Source organism: Bison bison, unplaced genomic scaffold (assembly GCF_000754665.1).
Source record: "Bison bison bison isolate TAMUID 2011002044 unplaced genomic scaffold, Bison_UMD1.0 scf7180017864274, whole genome shotgun sequence".
Taxonomy (NCBI): Eukaryota; Metazoa; Chordata; class Mammalia; order Artiodactyla; family Bovidae; genus Bison; species Bison bison.
This window is the reverse complement of record NW_011494846.1, coordinates 3,877,984-3,895,146: the sequence shown is the minus strand read 5'-3', so window position 1 is coordinate 3,895,146 and position 17,163 is coordinate 3,877,984. Positions and strand designations below refer to the sequence as shown.

Sequence of the window (17,163 nt, the reverse complement as noted above, 5' to 3'; positions counted from 1 at the left end):
TGTGTAGTTTGCCCTCTCTGTGCTTCATTTGCTGTCAGGTTGGTAACATGTGAAGTTTCAAATTATATCCTTGTCCCTGTTCCAACTTATGACTTTCCAAAAGGAACACTAAACACATTCAACCGTAAGCTATCCAGCCAAAGGAAATGATGGGACTCCTGCTGTTTGAACCACTGAAACCCAATTTGGGTGAGGTGCTGCCCATTATTCTATATAGAGAATCCAGATGGACGAAGATGGGATCAAGCCTGAAGTTCTTCTGCACTGCAGTCACTTCGGTTCTAACTGTGAAATTACCAGTTTTAGAGGACTGATGCTGGACACTCACAACAATGTCACCGCCTCAAGAAAGTACCACTCTTCACAATTTACATGAAAACTCTATATAGGGAAATCTAACTGGAATATTTTTCAACAGCATTTAAATACCAGGCCAGCTGGATCTCCACAGCCCATGTGAATTGAATCAGCACACTTCTCAGAACCTATATTCTATCATCACTGAATGCTTGAGCTACATCTGTCACCCAAATCTGGCCGTGCTCATTTCTTGTCATTCACTCTGAACATCCAGAAACGAAACATTCAGTGGTAGCCTCAGAGGCACTCGTTTCATGACAGGGTGCAGCAGCGAAACGGCATCCTTGAAATGAAATGCCTTCCTAACCCCAGGCCCCCTGTTCTTCCTCTAACTTTACCTTTTCCAAATTCCCCGGAAGAACACTTTTTCAAGGCGAATCTGATGTGGCTGATCCACAACTTACATTTTAGCAGTTATACCTTCAACTGATATCTCAATCCATACCATATAAATCTCCTAATATCAAGTTCTTTTTTTTTTTTTTTAAGATAACAGTACCACTAAATAAAAATGTCATTTCACCCTGTTCTTCCGTTCCCTTCCTCTACTACTGGAATCTATTAACCTAGCTTTTATTCCTCAAACCAACACAAAGTGTCAGAAGCCAGAGCTGGTCTTTTTTTAATCAAACGTGACATCAAATAAAATATAGTTAAGACCACAACGAGTCATGAAAGCAAAGACACATCAACTCTCAAGCTCCCTGAAGCTCTCAGAATCTTGTTGAGGGGATGGAAAACATGCACAAAAAGTAACGGTGGGATGTTCCTAAAATGTCATGTAAACCAGTTACTTCTGTGTTGACAGAAAGTACTGTAACGGTGCTGGGACGTTCAAAGCTATGAAGAGACCATCAGAAGGCATGTTGAATATGTTCCTTGATAGAGGAGAGTAGGTAGGAAAGTTCAAACAATGGTCATGGTGGTAAACAGCACAGAAATTATAAAGATAAGTGCAAAGTACAGAAATATATAAATCATGATAAATAACATCACCCAGACCCTATTTTTCCAAAGTATTTTCTCCTACAAATGAGCTAATGACAGATGCAGAAATGCCAAATGCTGTGACTGCTATATAGCAGGGGATCCAGTAAATGTTCGGTTAAAAAAAAAAAAAAAAGACCCAAGAAATAAATTAATAGAGTGGAGGAAATTAAAGAGGGCTGGAATATGTAAGGTAAACAGGGTTTAACAAAGATCTGAAGTAACTACTTAACAGGCAAATTTACCTAATAAGCGATTCCAGATATAGAAACACTAATCCTGGCAGCAGTTAATCTACCAAAAACCTGACAAGAACATTCTTTTTTCCTTTTCAGTTTATGAAAAGAGGTAACCGTCCAGGAAGAAGTACATTCTCTAGGTGTTTGCTGCCAGCTGGGGGGAAGCACAGTGGGAAACAGAAGGGGGAAAGCATGTGTGTGTTTTCTTCTTTCCATTAGTTTGGAAATGCATCTTCACTAAAAAACATTGTCATCAGTAAGACGCTCTCTTGTTCAACTTAGGAGAGGGGCTGGGAAGACATTAAGTGGTGAATATGGGTCTTTATTATTCTGGCAATGTTGGCCTGTTCATGTTCAAAATTTATGTTTTAAAATCTCTGGAAGGCACAGTGCATTTCAATTAGTGAGACTATACAGTAGTTTGTCTTCTCCTAAAAATAATTATGTAAAATTTATTCTGAGTTATTTGTAATTTTAGTACTTAGGGAAGTGTCTGCATTTTCAATTAAGAGCTAAGTATACAAATTAAAAGTGCTGCACAGTGTAGCTTAAATCCAGCCCTCACTGGCTGGTGCACATAAACACTAATATCAAATGATGGTTTTGTCATGTGATCCAACCCGCAGCACATACAAATATAGAACATGACCATAAAAAGTAACGGACCATGCCCTCTGCTAAGTAATTTATGACAGCGGATCCAGACTGGAATGCCAGCTGGAATTACCTTCTCCCTGTCTGCTATTTTCGCATATACAGCTTTGTACAGATGATAGAAGCTACGTCTTGCAGAGAGGACTCATGTTAAGGCTGCTGAAATGACGAACAAGTAGCAAACCCAAAGGCTAAAACATGTTTGGCTTTTAAAAAGATTTGTTGAATGATGTTAAACCCCTTTTAAAATCAATTTTTGAATCAGGCTGTAAGAGAAAAACTTGTAACCCTACCAATTTTGAAATTTCAGATTTATGGTGTCTAGCAAACAGTGGAGAATGAAAAATAGTTGATAATCATGTTATGAAAAATGCAATGTGATCCCAAAACTTGACTAAAGGGAGAATGAAAAATTCCCTAGTCATATACGTAGCCCTAACCTCTTTGCAGAATTTGCCACTGAGGCAGTCTGGAACTGTAACAAATTTAGTATGAAATAGTGGATAAAACAAAGGATATTATCCTTCTTTATTAACCTTTACCCCCTTGGATAATCCCCCAAATCCCATGTGTGTGATAACCACCTCACTTCCTTTGGGCAGTCATTCATTATCTAATTCATGTCTTACACAAAGAGAAATGAGCTAATGTGCCTTATCAGATTAAAAAAAAAAAATAGTCACCATGAGTGATGTCCAACAGGACAGGATCTTAGCAAATCCCTTCTGCCTCCATAGTCCTGGGTTTCTAAATACCTATAAAGCTACTAACCCACAGTCACAGCTCACAGGCTCATTCACAGCTTTATGTTGCTAAAGCAAACAGTCTGGGCAGAAGAATGACAGCATTACCCTCCTTTCTGATTATCCTCCTTTCTGCATCCTGATAAACTAATGATTCGCTTTCCTGTTGGGATTCAGCCCCGACTGGGTAGCTTCAAGCTGTCAACTCAAGCAGACCCTGATGATATCACACAAACCTCTTCCTCTCCTTCCTTCCCGGGTGCTTCATTCTTCATGAACCAGCATCAACATCCAGCCTACACATGGAGCCCGGGTGTAATTACCAAGGCAATTTTCTGGCCCTGGAAAGGCTCATATGAAAAGCAAAGGCTTCTTTTTGCCTCACTTCTCCAAATACAACACAAAATGCTATTCAGAAAGCTGCTGGTTACAAAAAATTCAATCCTGTAAGTCTCTGTAACCCGTTTTTACCTGCCCATCATAGATTGTACTTGGGCAGACATTTCAGTTGGGTTTAAGCCTATCTCTTCAGAAATTAAAAGCATGCATTGCCTTTGAGTGCTTTTGAGTTGATAGTTAAGAGAACCACCCACTTAGTAATATCAGTGAGTCCAAACTTATGCATATTTATGAAGTGAGACAGTTAATTTGGAAAAGGCCATAAAGTGAGTCACTGATTAGGTTCTAAGATGCTACTCCTTTTTGAAACTCTGAACACTGGGAAATACTATTGTCAAATGAAAACATAACTGACCATGACACAAAAGATGAAAACTTGTTACCTTTTATTTCTCTTGCAGTTTTATTTTTCTGTTTTCCAGATAAATGTAGAATTACATACTTAAAAAACCATTAAAAAGACTTGTTCAACACATATAAATAACAGCAGTTACTTAACAGAATATTTTCTCGATACTTTTACATGAAGACAGAAAGCTTTAAGGCAATATTTTAAAGTAGGCATTTCACTTTGTATTAGGGCCAGAATTGCTCTATTGCATTATGTTACCTGTCATGCCCCCTAACAATAGAACTTGGCAGTACTCATTGTGGCCAAATCTTTCAAGATTCAGCAATCGTGACTAAGCTATGCTGTGACATTTTCTGGGCAGGGACTTAAGGAACACTTGGGAGTTTGTCTTTGTTCATTCGTTTGCTTTTTCTTTACAATTTCCAGACCTGCCACTAGCCCCACCTAATTTACTCAAGGCATGTTCTGAGATCAAAGTCACATGACTACTTTGCTTGCCATTTCAAAATATTAGACAATAATTTGACACCTTGTGTTAAACAATACAGAGGCAAAAAAGGGGGGGATGAACTCACTCTAATTAAAAGAAATGTTGAGATCTCTCTATATATGCATCTACATCTCTAGATCTCTCTATACTCAAGTACAGTGAAAACAAATTCAGTGGTTAGATTGGAAAGTTTTCTTGTCTTTCTCTGGATGCCTCCTAGGGGATTAGCCCAGAAAAACCCACTTGAAAGTTTAGAAAGATATTTCCACTAAGACAGACTTCATTTTAGTCAAGCCAACTTACCCACTCTGGCAGACTGGCTAAATGCTCACCAAATCCATGAATTTCTCCTTCCCAGCATACAGGCTGATTAAATTTCCCAGCCACCCTTGCAACTACAAGTGTCCAAGAGATTGAATGAAGGCAGAGGTGACATATGCCACTTCCAGGTCTGACCCATAAAACCTTTCCAGGAATGATCCTGCATTGTTTTTCCTGAGTCAGTGGCCAAGGACTTGGAGTCAGGAAGGGGCTAAAAGATAGAAGATGCCTGGTCCCTGAATGACCATATGGAAGACTGTCAATCAAAAACACCACAGCAGACCTCAGGCAAGCAAGAAAAATGAGAATTAGGCACTTCTGCTTAAAGCAGTTGGACTAACCTAACTAGTACTAAAGTCTCCTATTCAATCACTTGACCTTTGCATATTTTTTCTCATTCAATCCTCACAATAACTCTATGAGATAAGAACTATTATCCCTATTAAAAATAAGGAAACATGGGCTAAGAGAATTTAACTGCTTTCTTAAGTGGGTAACTTGACAAGTTGGTTTAGAGTGGCTCAGTTCAGTGGGAGTTTCTTGTGGACTTTATCAGATTAATTTGCAAGTAGCCATCCAGAAAAAAAAAAAAAAAGATTCTTTTTGTTTTTCTTGCATTTGGATTCACAAAGCTAAAGAGTAGAAGATCTAGGGTTCAAATCCAGGTAGGCCCAAGTCCAAAGATTCTACCCTTGACCACCCTCACAAATTAATATATATATATATTTTTAATCTCAAACCTATGGGCATAAACCCATAAATAATCGGAATCTCTCAGTGTACCTAAGTACTTAGCTTGAGTACTAAGGTTAACTACTAGGCTTTCTTGGTTGGTTTAAGATTAATAAACTATCAACACATTGGATTACTGCCCCACAGCTTAGAAAATCCTTACTGAGTGAGTGCTCCGGCAGAGCACTCTGCTGGGCCATGCATATCACTAGCTGGAGGAACGGACAGAAGGGGTCTCTCATCCTCCTTTCTCTTCTAATTTCTTAGACTCTTTAAATAATGAAAGGACAAAAATTCGTTTTAGATTCCTGCTCAGTGCACAGGAAGGCACTATCTCTTTATTTTTTTAAAAATAATTATTTATTTATTTGGCTGCCTCAAGTCTTAGTTGCAGTACACACACAGGGTCTTTGTCGCATCATGTAGAATCTTTCATTGAGGGGCACGAATTTTCTAGCTATGGTGAGTGCGGGCTCCTGAGCACATGGGCTCAGTAACTGCACAGCATGTGGGACTTTAGTTCCCCAATCAGGGATCGAACCTGTGGCCCTTGCATAGCAAGGTGAACTGTTAACCACGAGGCCACCAGGGAAGTCCCAATATTTCCTTTTATTTATTTATTTTTTTAACTAATTTATTTATTTTAATTTGGAGGCTAATTACATTACAATATTGTGGTGGTTTTTGCCATACACTGACATGAATCAGCCACAGGTGTCCCCCGTCCCATACCCCCCTCCCACCTCCCTCCCCATCCCATCCCTCTGGGTTGTCCCAGTGCACCAGCTTTGGTTGCCCTGTTTCATGCATAGAACTTGGACTGATCAATGTATACTACCATTTCACATATGGTAGTATACATGTTTCAATGCTATTCTCTCAAATCATCCCACCCGCACCTTCTCCCACAGAGTCCAAAAGTCTGTTCTTTATATCTATGTCTCTTTTGCTGTCCCGCATATAGGGTTATTGTTACCATCTTTCTAAAGTCCACATATATGCATTAATATACTGTATTGATGTTTTTCTTTCTGACTTACTTCACTCTGTATAATAGGCTCCGGTTTCATCCACCTCATTAGAACTGATTCAAATGTATTCCTTTTGACAGCTGAGTAATATTCCACCGTGTATTTGTACAACTTTCTTATCCATTCATCTGCTGATGGAAATCTAGGTTGCTTCCATGTCCTGGCTATTGTACACAGTGCTGTGACCAATATTTCCTTTTAAAATGCAAGTCAAATAAAGACAGAAAAAGAGGGCAGGTGGAAGAAACTCTTTCTTACTTATGGAGGATTAAAAAACTCAGATTTCCTAGTCTTTTTAATAGAACAAAATCAACAGGCCAGTCAATGGCCATAAATCATCTTCCCTTTAGCTGGAAACCTAGGGTTAATTTCTTCCACTGTGTACCAGTACACATTAATTTCACGCAAGCACACACTCACACAGTTTCATTGTCAGGTCCTCAGCAGCATAAGACGTGTTGAAGAAAATATGGAAGTGTCTGTAGGTAGGAAGGCACTCCCTGCTGTAGTTACAGCACAACAGATGTGGGCCTTGACCACAAAGGTGCTGCCCATCTGTCCGAAACAAGGTGGAGGGGCACAGGCAGCAGACCTCCCAAAAACCCCTGTGACAAGCCTTCCGAGTGGTGCCCATCCAGGACTTTAGAGGCACTGGGCTAGCAGAAGTTACATTTTCAGCCGTGGCCAAAGTTTTGAGGTCACTCACGGTAGAGATGAGAGATCAAATTGCCAACATTCATTGGATCACAGAGAAAACAAGGGAATTCCAGAAAAACATCTACTTCTGCTTCATTGACTCCACTAAAGCCTTTGAGTGTGTGGATCACAACAAACTGGAAAATTCTTAAAGAGGTGGGAATACCAGACCACCTTACCTGACTCCTGAGAAACACATACGTGGGTCAAAAAGCAACAGTTAGAACTGAACATGTTCAAATGGGAAAGGAGTATGATGAGACTGTATATTATTTCTTTCCTGCTTATTTAACTTAGAAAGAGGAACTAAACAGCCTCTTGATAGGGGTGAAAGAGGAAAGTAAAAAAAGCTGGCTTGAAACTCAACATTAAGAAAAAAAGATTATGGCATCCAGTCCCATCATTTCATGGCAAATAGAAGGGAGAAAAGTGGAAGCAGTGACAGATTTTATTTTCTTGGGCTCCAAAATCACTGCAGATGGTGACTGCAGCCAACAAATTAGAAGACACTTGCTTCTTGGAAGAAAAGCTATGACAAACCTAGACAGCATATTCAAAAGCAGAGACATCACTTTACTGACAAAGATCCATATAATCAAAGCTATGGTTTTTCCAGTAGTCATGTATGGATGTAAGAGTTGGACCACAAAGAAGGCTGAGCTGAAGAATTGATGCTTTCGAACTGTGGGGCTGTTGAGAGGCCCTTGGACCACAAGATCAAACCAATCAATCCTAAAGGAAATCAACCCTGAACATTCATTGGAAGGACTGATACTGAAGCTCCGATACTTTGGCCACCTGATGCAAAGGCCCAACTCATTAGAAAAGACCCTGATGCTGGGAAAGACTGATGGTAGGAGAAGGGGTGATAGAGGGTGAGATGGTTGGATGGCATCATCAACTCAACAGACATGAATTTGAGCAAACTCCGGCAGATAGTGAAGGACAGGAAAGCATGGCACGCCGCAGTCGATGGAACCGCAAAGAGCAAGACATGACTGAGCAAATGAACAACAACACACGGTAGAGATGATTAAAGATCGTCTCCCACACCTCTCCCAGGTGATGGGAGACGTCTCCATGCCAACAGCACTTATTTCACCTCTCTCTGTTAACTATAAAAATTTTCTACAGTTTTATTTTACCACATAACTCTTATAAATGACTATGCATTGCAGCTCTTTTTATGTGTAGTATCCATGAAGAGAACTTTGGATGGTGAGTAAAGTAATGGGCCCAGGTCCAGATTCCATGGCCAGGGCATTAAAATGTATCACTGAACTTCATTTTTCATGCTCGCAAATTAGAAATATCCTATTTTCCCTGCACCCAGTGAAGAGCTGAATGCACCAAAATTCTACACATATAGAAAAGGGGTTTCTTGGCCATTTTTTATGTGAGACTCCTTCTATCAACTGGGAAAAGATGGGCTTGATAAATTGTCACTAGAGTTCTTTTTTTTTTTTTCATGTTCTAGTAACATTTAATTCAAAAAAGCAGGCATCTGAGCCATGGGCCATAGTTTGGTAGCACCTGGTCTGTAATACCCAAAAGGCTTCCTGTATATGCCTTTTTTTAAGTGCACAGTTCAGCAGTGTTCAGTATATGCTCACTGTTATGAAACAGATCTCCAGAACTTTCTCATCTTGCAAAAGGGAAACCATCTATCTATTCAGCAACAATCTATTTCTCCCCACAGCTCCTGGTAATCACCATTCTACTTTCTGTCTCTGCAAGTATGACTAATTAAGATCCCTCATATAAGTAGAATTGTACAGTATTTGCTCTTCTGTGTCACTAGAATTCTTAGCAACAATACTGTAAAGATTAGAACAATCTTTTGCCCAAAGATCATTTTTATAAATTACAACAAGGGGAGAGAAGAAAAGCATGAGATGTTCTGCACATGTTTCACAAGTTGTTCTATATCAGGATCACTGTAATAGGTCTGTAAGAAAGAGGGGTGCTTGCAAGGTGCAAGATGGGCTGACTCATAAGTACATCATGAAATCAATTCAGTGGGTGACAAATTGAAAAAGAAGAAAAGAACAGAGCAATAGAATTGACTATGTGAAATACATCATAACAAAATGCACATTACAACTGTTGTTTTGTGTAACTGGACGGTGAAATAAAATACTCTTTTTCCTGTAGATCAAGGTTGAAAAATTTGAAATCCTTTGTAATAGAGAGTATAAGAACCATGTGTCTTAGTCCAAAATGAGACAGGAAATTTGGAGTTGGATGTCATCACTGTCAATCAGGGCTGTAAATCACTAAGATTTTGCGAATGTTTGTTAATGCAGCATAACAGCCTGCTTTGATATAGACACGATAGGAAAAAAGAACACGAGCTTGGTATTTGTCTACAAAAAGATTTTGTGCTGGTGGGCATTTCAGGTGGGGACACCTGAGTCTTGCTGCTCAAAATGTAGCAACAGACCAGCAGCAGCAGCATCACCGAGAGCTTGTTAGAACTACAGACTCCTGGGCTCTATTCTAGACCTGTGACCCAGACTCTGCACTTTAACAAATCATTGAATCCAGACTGACTCGGATGAAGATTAGAGTTTGAGAAGCAGCAATCTAGCAGTTTTTGATAACAAAGAAGTACAAAGTGTGAACTAAAAATTAGTAGTAAATACTTCCTTAATTACAAATTAGTTGTGAGACTAGTAAAAATGAATAGAATACAGGCAACATAGATAAACTGACCCTTTAAATAGGTGATGTCGAATGTCACTGTATAAATTTGGTCATAATAAGACTGTAAAGGCCGAAGAAATGTTTTGTACTATAATGTGGATTAGAGACAGAACTTTCAGGCCTTTGCATCTCATTTTCGGGATGTGTCTCACAGTAACTGGTTCTGTTGCTTGCCTGTTTTCTATCTTACACTGCCCATTCCCCGGGCACCCTTGGTTCTCAGGATACACTCTTACCTCTTGGGGTTGCTGGTACTGAGAGGCCATCAGAAGGAAAGCTCTCTGGGCCTGGAAAGCACTATGCACCATTTCTGCCTGGGAACAAAAACAAAACGGGAACAGTTTAATTGTGTGAGTACCTGCACAGAGACTTACCATATGATCCAGCAGTCCCATCTCTAGGTATATATCCAAGAAAAATGAAAATGCCTGTCCACACAAAAAACTTGTAAATAGATGCTCACAGCATCATTATTCATAATAGCCAGAGAGCAGAAAGAACCAGAGTGTCCATCAACTGATGAATGGATAAACAAAATGTGATATATCCATAACAATGGAATATTACTCTGCAATAGAAAGAAATGAAGTGCTGATCCATGCTACAACATGGGGGGAACCTTGAAAACATTATGCTGAGTGAATGAAGCCAGTCACAAAAGACCACATTTGTATGATTCCATTTATATGAAATGTCCAGAATAAGCACATCTACAGAGAGAAAGTAGATTAGTGGTTGCCAGGGGCTGGCGGGAGGGAGGAATGGGCAGTGACTGCTAATGAGCATGGAGCTTCTTTCGGGGGCAATGCAAATGTTGCAGAATTAGACAGTGGTGATGGTTTCACAACGTGGTGAATATACTGAGGATCACCAAATCATATACTTTAATAGAGTGAATGTTATGATATGTGAAGTATATCTCAATGAAGCTATTAAAAAAATATTGAGCCCCAAAGTGTAACTATTTTACAAAGGGTGTTTCTACTATCCTCTTTCACACCCAAATTTGTTCTACACTTGATAATGGAAAGAAAATTGTCCCTTAAGCTATCCCCATAAAGATACGGTCACCTGGGACTTTCCTGATGGCCCAGTGGCTAAGACTCTGTGCTCCCAATGCAGAAGATTCAGGTTTGATCCCTGCTTGGGGAACTAGATCCCACATCTAGTTCCCACGCTGCAACTAAAGATTTGCATGTTGCAACTAAGACCTGGTACAGTCAAATAAATAAACAAAAATAAATATTTAAGATATGCTCACTGAGCAATAGTAGTTGCTACAACTGTTCAGTTAGATGGCTCTGGAGGAGACTTCAGGTCTACCTGGACTCAACACCCTAAAAGGAGTTGAGCAGGTGGGAATGTCTTCAAATACGTGGTACCATATTCTCTTATCCTTACCATCTACTCAGTCTTAACTAGTTGATTAATTCTTTAATTTTTTTAAATTCAAAAAGTTACAGAAGAGTATCAAGAAGAAAATAATTCCAAATGTTTATATCACACACAATTAGTTTTTAAGAAAAGTCATACAGTTGTTTTCATAAGACAAAGCACAATGATTCAGAATATTTGTTTAAATACCATAAGTTACAAAGATTAAAAAAATTTAAAAAATACCTTGTAACCTAGAAATAATCATTATTAATACAAGATGTCCATCTTTAAAAATCCATATGCAGACAGACATTGGTAAAATAGGACCATACCCTAAGTACTATTTTTTAAAATGAAAGTATAAATTTTCATTATAATTGGATACTAAAGATGAAAGAGAAAGAACTGATAAGCTTCAAATAAAAGTTTCTGCACTATAATTATGCATCATTCTAAATGATCTAAATGATCATTCTGGACTTCCCTGGTGGCCCAGTGATAAAGAACCCGCCTGTCAATGTGGGAGATGCAGGTTTGATCGCTGGGTTGGAAAGATCCCCTGGAGAAGGCAATGGCAACCCACCCCAGTATTCTTGCCTGGAGAATTCCATGGACAGAGGAGCCTGGAGGTTACAGTCCACAGGGTTGCAAAGAGTTGGACACAACTTGGCAACTGAGCATGTACACAAATGATCATTCTCAGATAAAAATATAAAATATTAAGAGACTGGAATACTTATCTATTTATATTTTAAATGACATAATGTAATTTTAGATGATACTAATTGACTCCTTGTTGGGAAAGACAAGAGCACAGGTCTTTCCCACTTCTCTCTACCTCTGGTCTCCATTTTTCACTTTGTTTTAGTTATTATTCTTACTGTAATGCTAACCCCATAGCTCCTGAGAATTACTTCTACATTTAGACATACCTAGTGGTTCTCACCAGTTGTTTTACCATGGCTTCTCCATTTCTGAGTTTTGATTTTTTTTTTCTGGCTAGACTCCCATTATCAAGTATGTTCCTCAAAAAGGTCTCAAAGTTGCTTAAGTTCTTCAGTCTGAAGCATGTCTCCCTGTTGTCTATACATGTTAACAACATCTTGGCTAGATATAACATCCTTGGGTCTCTCTCTCTCACCATGTGCAGAAAGGACAGCAGTGACTGTGGCAATGCACAAATCTAAGCCAGCTTGACTGTTTTCTCCTTTGTAGGAAACTGACTTTTCTATTCTGACACCTGAAGGATTATTTCTTTATCCTTGAAGCTTAACAATTTAAGTTATGTCTGGATTTTGAGCATTCTGTGTTATATTTCTTGGAATAGATTTGGTCCTTTCATTTATGGTACATTTTCTTACATCACTTTATCTTTCAAAATATGTTTTGTTCCACTTGTTAGATTTTCTACTCAGGGGTTCAAACAATTATCTTCATACTGTATAATATTTCAATGATTTCATACCTTTTAGATTCTCTCTGCCTTTCATTTCCTTATCTGTCATCTGTAATTACTGTGATTATATCAATACTTTTCTCTATTGCTGATAAACAGATATTCAGTAGGGTCTCATATACATTAACATTTCTAATTTATATTTCATTTCTGTATTAATGTTGTTTTTGATTTTGATTCATTAGACTTCAATTTCCGTTTGTATTTCATTCTTACTGTTCTATCACCTTAAGCTATGCTGTGTGCTCACTCAGTCACGTCCAACTCATTACAACTCCACAGAATGTAACCCACCTGACTCCTCTGTCTGTGGAATTTTCCAGGCAAGAAAACTGCAGCAGGTTGCTATTTCCTTCTCCAGGGATCTTTCCGACCTACGGATTGAACCTGTGTCCCTTGCATCTCCTGCACTAGCAGGTGGATTCTTTATCACTGCGCCATCTGGGAAGCCCCTGAAAAATATTTTAAAAATATGCTGCTGCTGCTGCTAAGTCGCTTCAGTCGTGTCCGACTCTGTGCGACCCCATAGACAGCAGCCCACCAGGCTCCTCCGTCCCTGGGATTCTCCAGGCAAGAACACTGGAGTGGGTTGCCATTTCCTTGCCCAATGCATGAAAGTGAAAAGTGAAAGTGAAGTCGCTTAGTCGAGTCCGACTCCTAGCGACCCCATGGACTGCAGCCTACCAGGCTCCTCCGTCCATGGGATTTTCCAGGCAAGAGTACTGGAGTGGGGTGCCATTGCCTTCTCCGAAAAATATGCTAATACTCTTATTCAGTTTTAAGAGTCTAAGTTACACTCTAATTAAGCCACAGTGAGAAATCTGTTTCTGTTCATTGTCTCATTTCCTCTGAGACAATGAACTTTCCTTTGCCTGCTCTGTTCCTCTCTGACACACTATTTCTAGTAACCCTGTGGGTGATTCCTTGAGCATTTTGCCACCTTACTGGAGACTGGTTTATTTTCCACTTCAAGCAAAAGTGTTCTTCCTAATCTTCTAGGGCCTGATGGAATAGGAGACAGGAAAAGGGAATGCTTAACTTTTCTCATTTCTCATCCAAGGGTTTTTTTTTTCCCTCTTACTGACAAGAAAATGCTTAAAATAAAACCAAGATTTGTAGATCATTTACATTTAGAATGACAAATTCATCATCATAAACATAACAGATTAAATCTTATGAATATTTAAATGAGGGTATATTTTCCTTTTTGGAGTACACCATCTCCTCTTTGTCCTGGCAGCCTGAGTGCTGGGATTATGTTGCTCAAAAATCTCAAATTTTGGATATTCCTTAGGGAAATAGAGGATTTTCAAATTTTACTGTCCTAGAGACCATTATGACCTCCTGAACATGAAGCTCAAGAGTAGCATGAATGCTTATCTATACATCAAAACATTTATTTTCAGTGGTTCAGAAGGACTTTTGTCAGTCTCTAATAACCACATTTCCAAATAGAAGCTTATGAAATAAAACTTTCCATGGCTTAGACATAAATAAAAGAACTGCACTTCTCCCACAGTGATGATACAGAAGTATGGTCCTCATCTATGGCAAGCCTTGTGGAGTCATCTGAATCATAGTTGCTGTGGGAACAGCAATTTGGGATTGCCTGACTTCTACAGTTAAAACTGCAGCTCAGAGATGGCATTAACAATATTTTTGTAGTTATCCTAAGATGAACACAATCACTGCCCTTTTTTACTTTCCTGAGCAACAACATTTAGCTCTTTGTTAACAGAACAATTTTCTGGCAGGTCTGATTAGGTGAAGATGGCCAATTTCATTAATTAGTCTCTCCCCCCACATGGCCTTTCACTCAGCAACAGCGGTGGAGGTTGGAGGACAGAAAGGCTGAATATTTAGCTATCTGCTTCCACTCTCCCTTGATGTAGACAAATCTTTCTAAGGATTCAGCTGTGTACTTCTTCCGGCTCCCTGGAACTCTGGGCGTGACTAGCAGACTCTAAACTACATTCATTTTTAATCTAATCCATTCACATTTCAAATAATTTTTATTCCATCTTTGAGGCATTCTGATCTACCTGCTTCTTACTTCTGGAAAGTTCCATGAGTCCCCTCAACCAGACAGCATCAGTAACAATTCCTCTGAACCTGCTGAGTTCTGATAACTTGAAAGGAAGAATTTGGCTCACTCAGGCCGTTCAAAACATTGTGAAAGAAAAAGTCCAACGTAGGGATTTTCAGTAACGACAAATAATTGAGGGTTTTTGCTGAGTTTGTTCTTCACACATGTGCCAGGCTCGGAGCGCCTCAGTGACCTTTGTGGGTATACATGCGCATCTATCTGCCTGTGAGCACGTGTGTGCAGAGAGGAAAGGGACAGTGTTGGTAAGAGACAAAGTTGTGCATTTTGCTTGAATTCTATCAATTTTCACTTAGGTGACTAGAATTCTTGGACAGACAGGTTGGGGTACGATCTTGACCTGCAGTCTGAGGGGAAAGAGTAGGAGAATGAATTTCAGTCATCAGTTTAAAGCAAGCCTCGGGATAAACAGACACCAGTTAATATGACTTATTTTCATTTAATCCCCCTGAGAGAGAACTGGCTCCCCGGGGAAGCCCAATTGGTCTCTGGACACCCATTAAAGCTTCGCATTATTTCATTGGGAAATCTATAGGCCACAAAGCACCATGTGGGTGATAAAATGAGCAAGGTGCAACTGGGAGAAAGGGCACAGGTAAGACTTGGAGGAGATGCAAAAAGCATCCAGCTAGGATGCCTGCGCTGAAGATATTTCCAGATCTTATGACTGTATCAGTCCTCTTCTTGTGAACCAGACAGCAAAGGGAAGGGGGTCCTCTTTCTCTGACTGAAGGTCAAGGGAATGGGCATCTGCTCATCAGGTGCAATTTGGGGGCTCTGGGAAGGTCACTATCAACACCACCTTCACCTTCCTCCCCAAAGAGTCTGCCAAAGTCCCGTATTTTATAATTAGAGGTGCTGTGTTTTTAGATCTGATTCCTTAGGACCCTTTAATCTATCCTAACGGTGAAGTCTCTTGAGTTTCATCCAACAAAAAGGTAAAAGAGAACCTGACAGATGAAAGCAAGGCAGGAAGATGAGCTGACAAAAAGAAGTGATGGGAAGCCAAAGCCAAGTTTCACCCACTTCACGATTTTGCTTCAAACAATATTGAAGATGCTTAATCTTATAGACATGAACACAAGCACCAACCGTACAAAGTCAGGTTATCAAAGCTGTCTGGATTGACATAAAGAGCCATGAAGAAGGCTGACACCAGCATTTCTCCACTGGTTTGCATTAAGTTTGCATTACAGTCACCTGGTGAAAGAATGTGAAAGTGAAAGTTGTTCAGTCATGTCTGACTGTTTGCGACCCCATGGACTGTAGCCCCCCAGGATCCCCTGTCCATGGGATTCTCCAGGCAAGAGTACTGGAGTGGGTAGCCTTTCCCTTCTCCAGGGGATCTTCCCAATTCAGGGACTGAACACAGGTCTCCCGCATTGCTGGCAGGTTCTTTACCAGCTGAGTCACACAGTCACCAGGAGGCTCTGTTAAAACAGAGATTGTCACGATTCACCCCAGGGTTTCAGATTCAGTAGATTTGGGTGGGCCCAATAATTCACATTTCTAATGAATTCTCTAACAAATACTGCATGCTGTAATTGCTTAATTAAGTTTCAGGAGAGTTTCTGTTGATTCTTTTCAACTTTTTACATAGATGAAGGTCATGTCATCTGTGATAAAAGACAGTTTTATATCTTCCCAGTCGGGGTGCAGTTTAGTTCCTTTTCTCACCTATTTGCATCAGCAAAAATTTCTAGTTTGATGTTGAAAATGATTGGTGAGAGGGGACATCCCTGCCTTGCACCTGATCCCTGATTTTCTTACCATTAAATATGATGTTAGTTCTCAGTTTCTTGTCATTGTAAGAAAACTCCATAAACTAGGACTAGAGGGAAACTTTTAAATTGAGAAAGTTTCCCTCTAGTCCTAGTTTATCGAGTTTTTATCCTGGACAGGTGTTGAAAGTGAAAGTGAAAGTCACTCAGTTGGGTCTGACTCTTTGCGATCCTGTGGACTGCATGCAGCACACCTGGCCTCCCTGTCCATCACCAATTCCCGGAGTTCACTCAAACTCATGTCCATTGAGTCGGTGATGCCATCCAACCATCTCACCCTCTGTCGTCCCCTTCTCCTCCTGCCTTCAATCCTTCCCAGCATCAGGGTTTTTTCAAATGAGTCAGCTCTTTGCATCAGGTGGCCAAAGTATTGGAGTTTCAGCTTCAACATCAGTCCTTCCAATGAACACCCAGGACTGATCTCCTTTACGATGGACTGGTTGGATCTCCTTGCAGTCCAAGGGACTCTCAAGAGCCTTCTCCAACACCACAGTTCAAAAGCATCAATTCTTTGGCGCTCAGCTTTCTTTATAGTCCAACTCTCACATCCATACATGACTACTGGAAAAACCATAGCCTTGACTAGATGGACCTTTGTTGGCAAAGTAATGTCTCTGCTTTTCAATATGCTGTCTAGGTTGGTCATAACTTTTCTTCCAAGGACTAAGCGTCTTTTAATTTCATGGCTGCAGTCACCATCTGCAGTGATTTTGAAGCCCAGAAAAATAAAGTCAG

At 39.9% G+C, this 17,163-nt stretch overlaps 1 protein-coding gene across 1 annotated transcript in view; it reads right to left on the bottom strand.

Annotated features, from left to right (window-relative positions):
* Positions 1-17,163, bottom strand: part of CAP2 (CAP, adenylate cyclase-associated protein, 2 (yeast)) — a 138,924-nt gene that overhangs the window by 74,300 nt on the left and 47,461 nt on the right. The window contains exon 4 of the mRNA XM_010848798.1: positions 9,947-10,024. Within this exon, the coding sequence (XP_010847100.1) occupies positions 9,947-10,024 (78 nt within the window). The remainder of the gene's footprint in view (positions 1-9,946; positions 10,025-17,163) is intronic.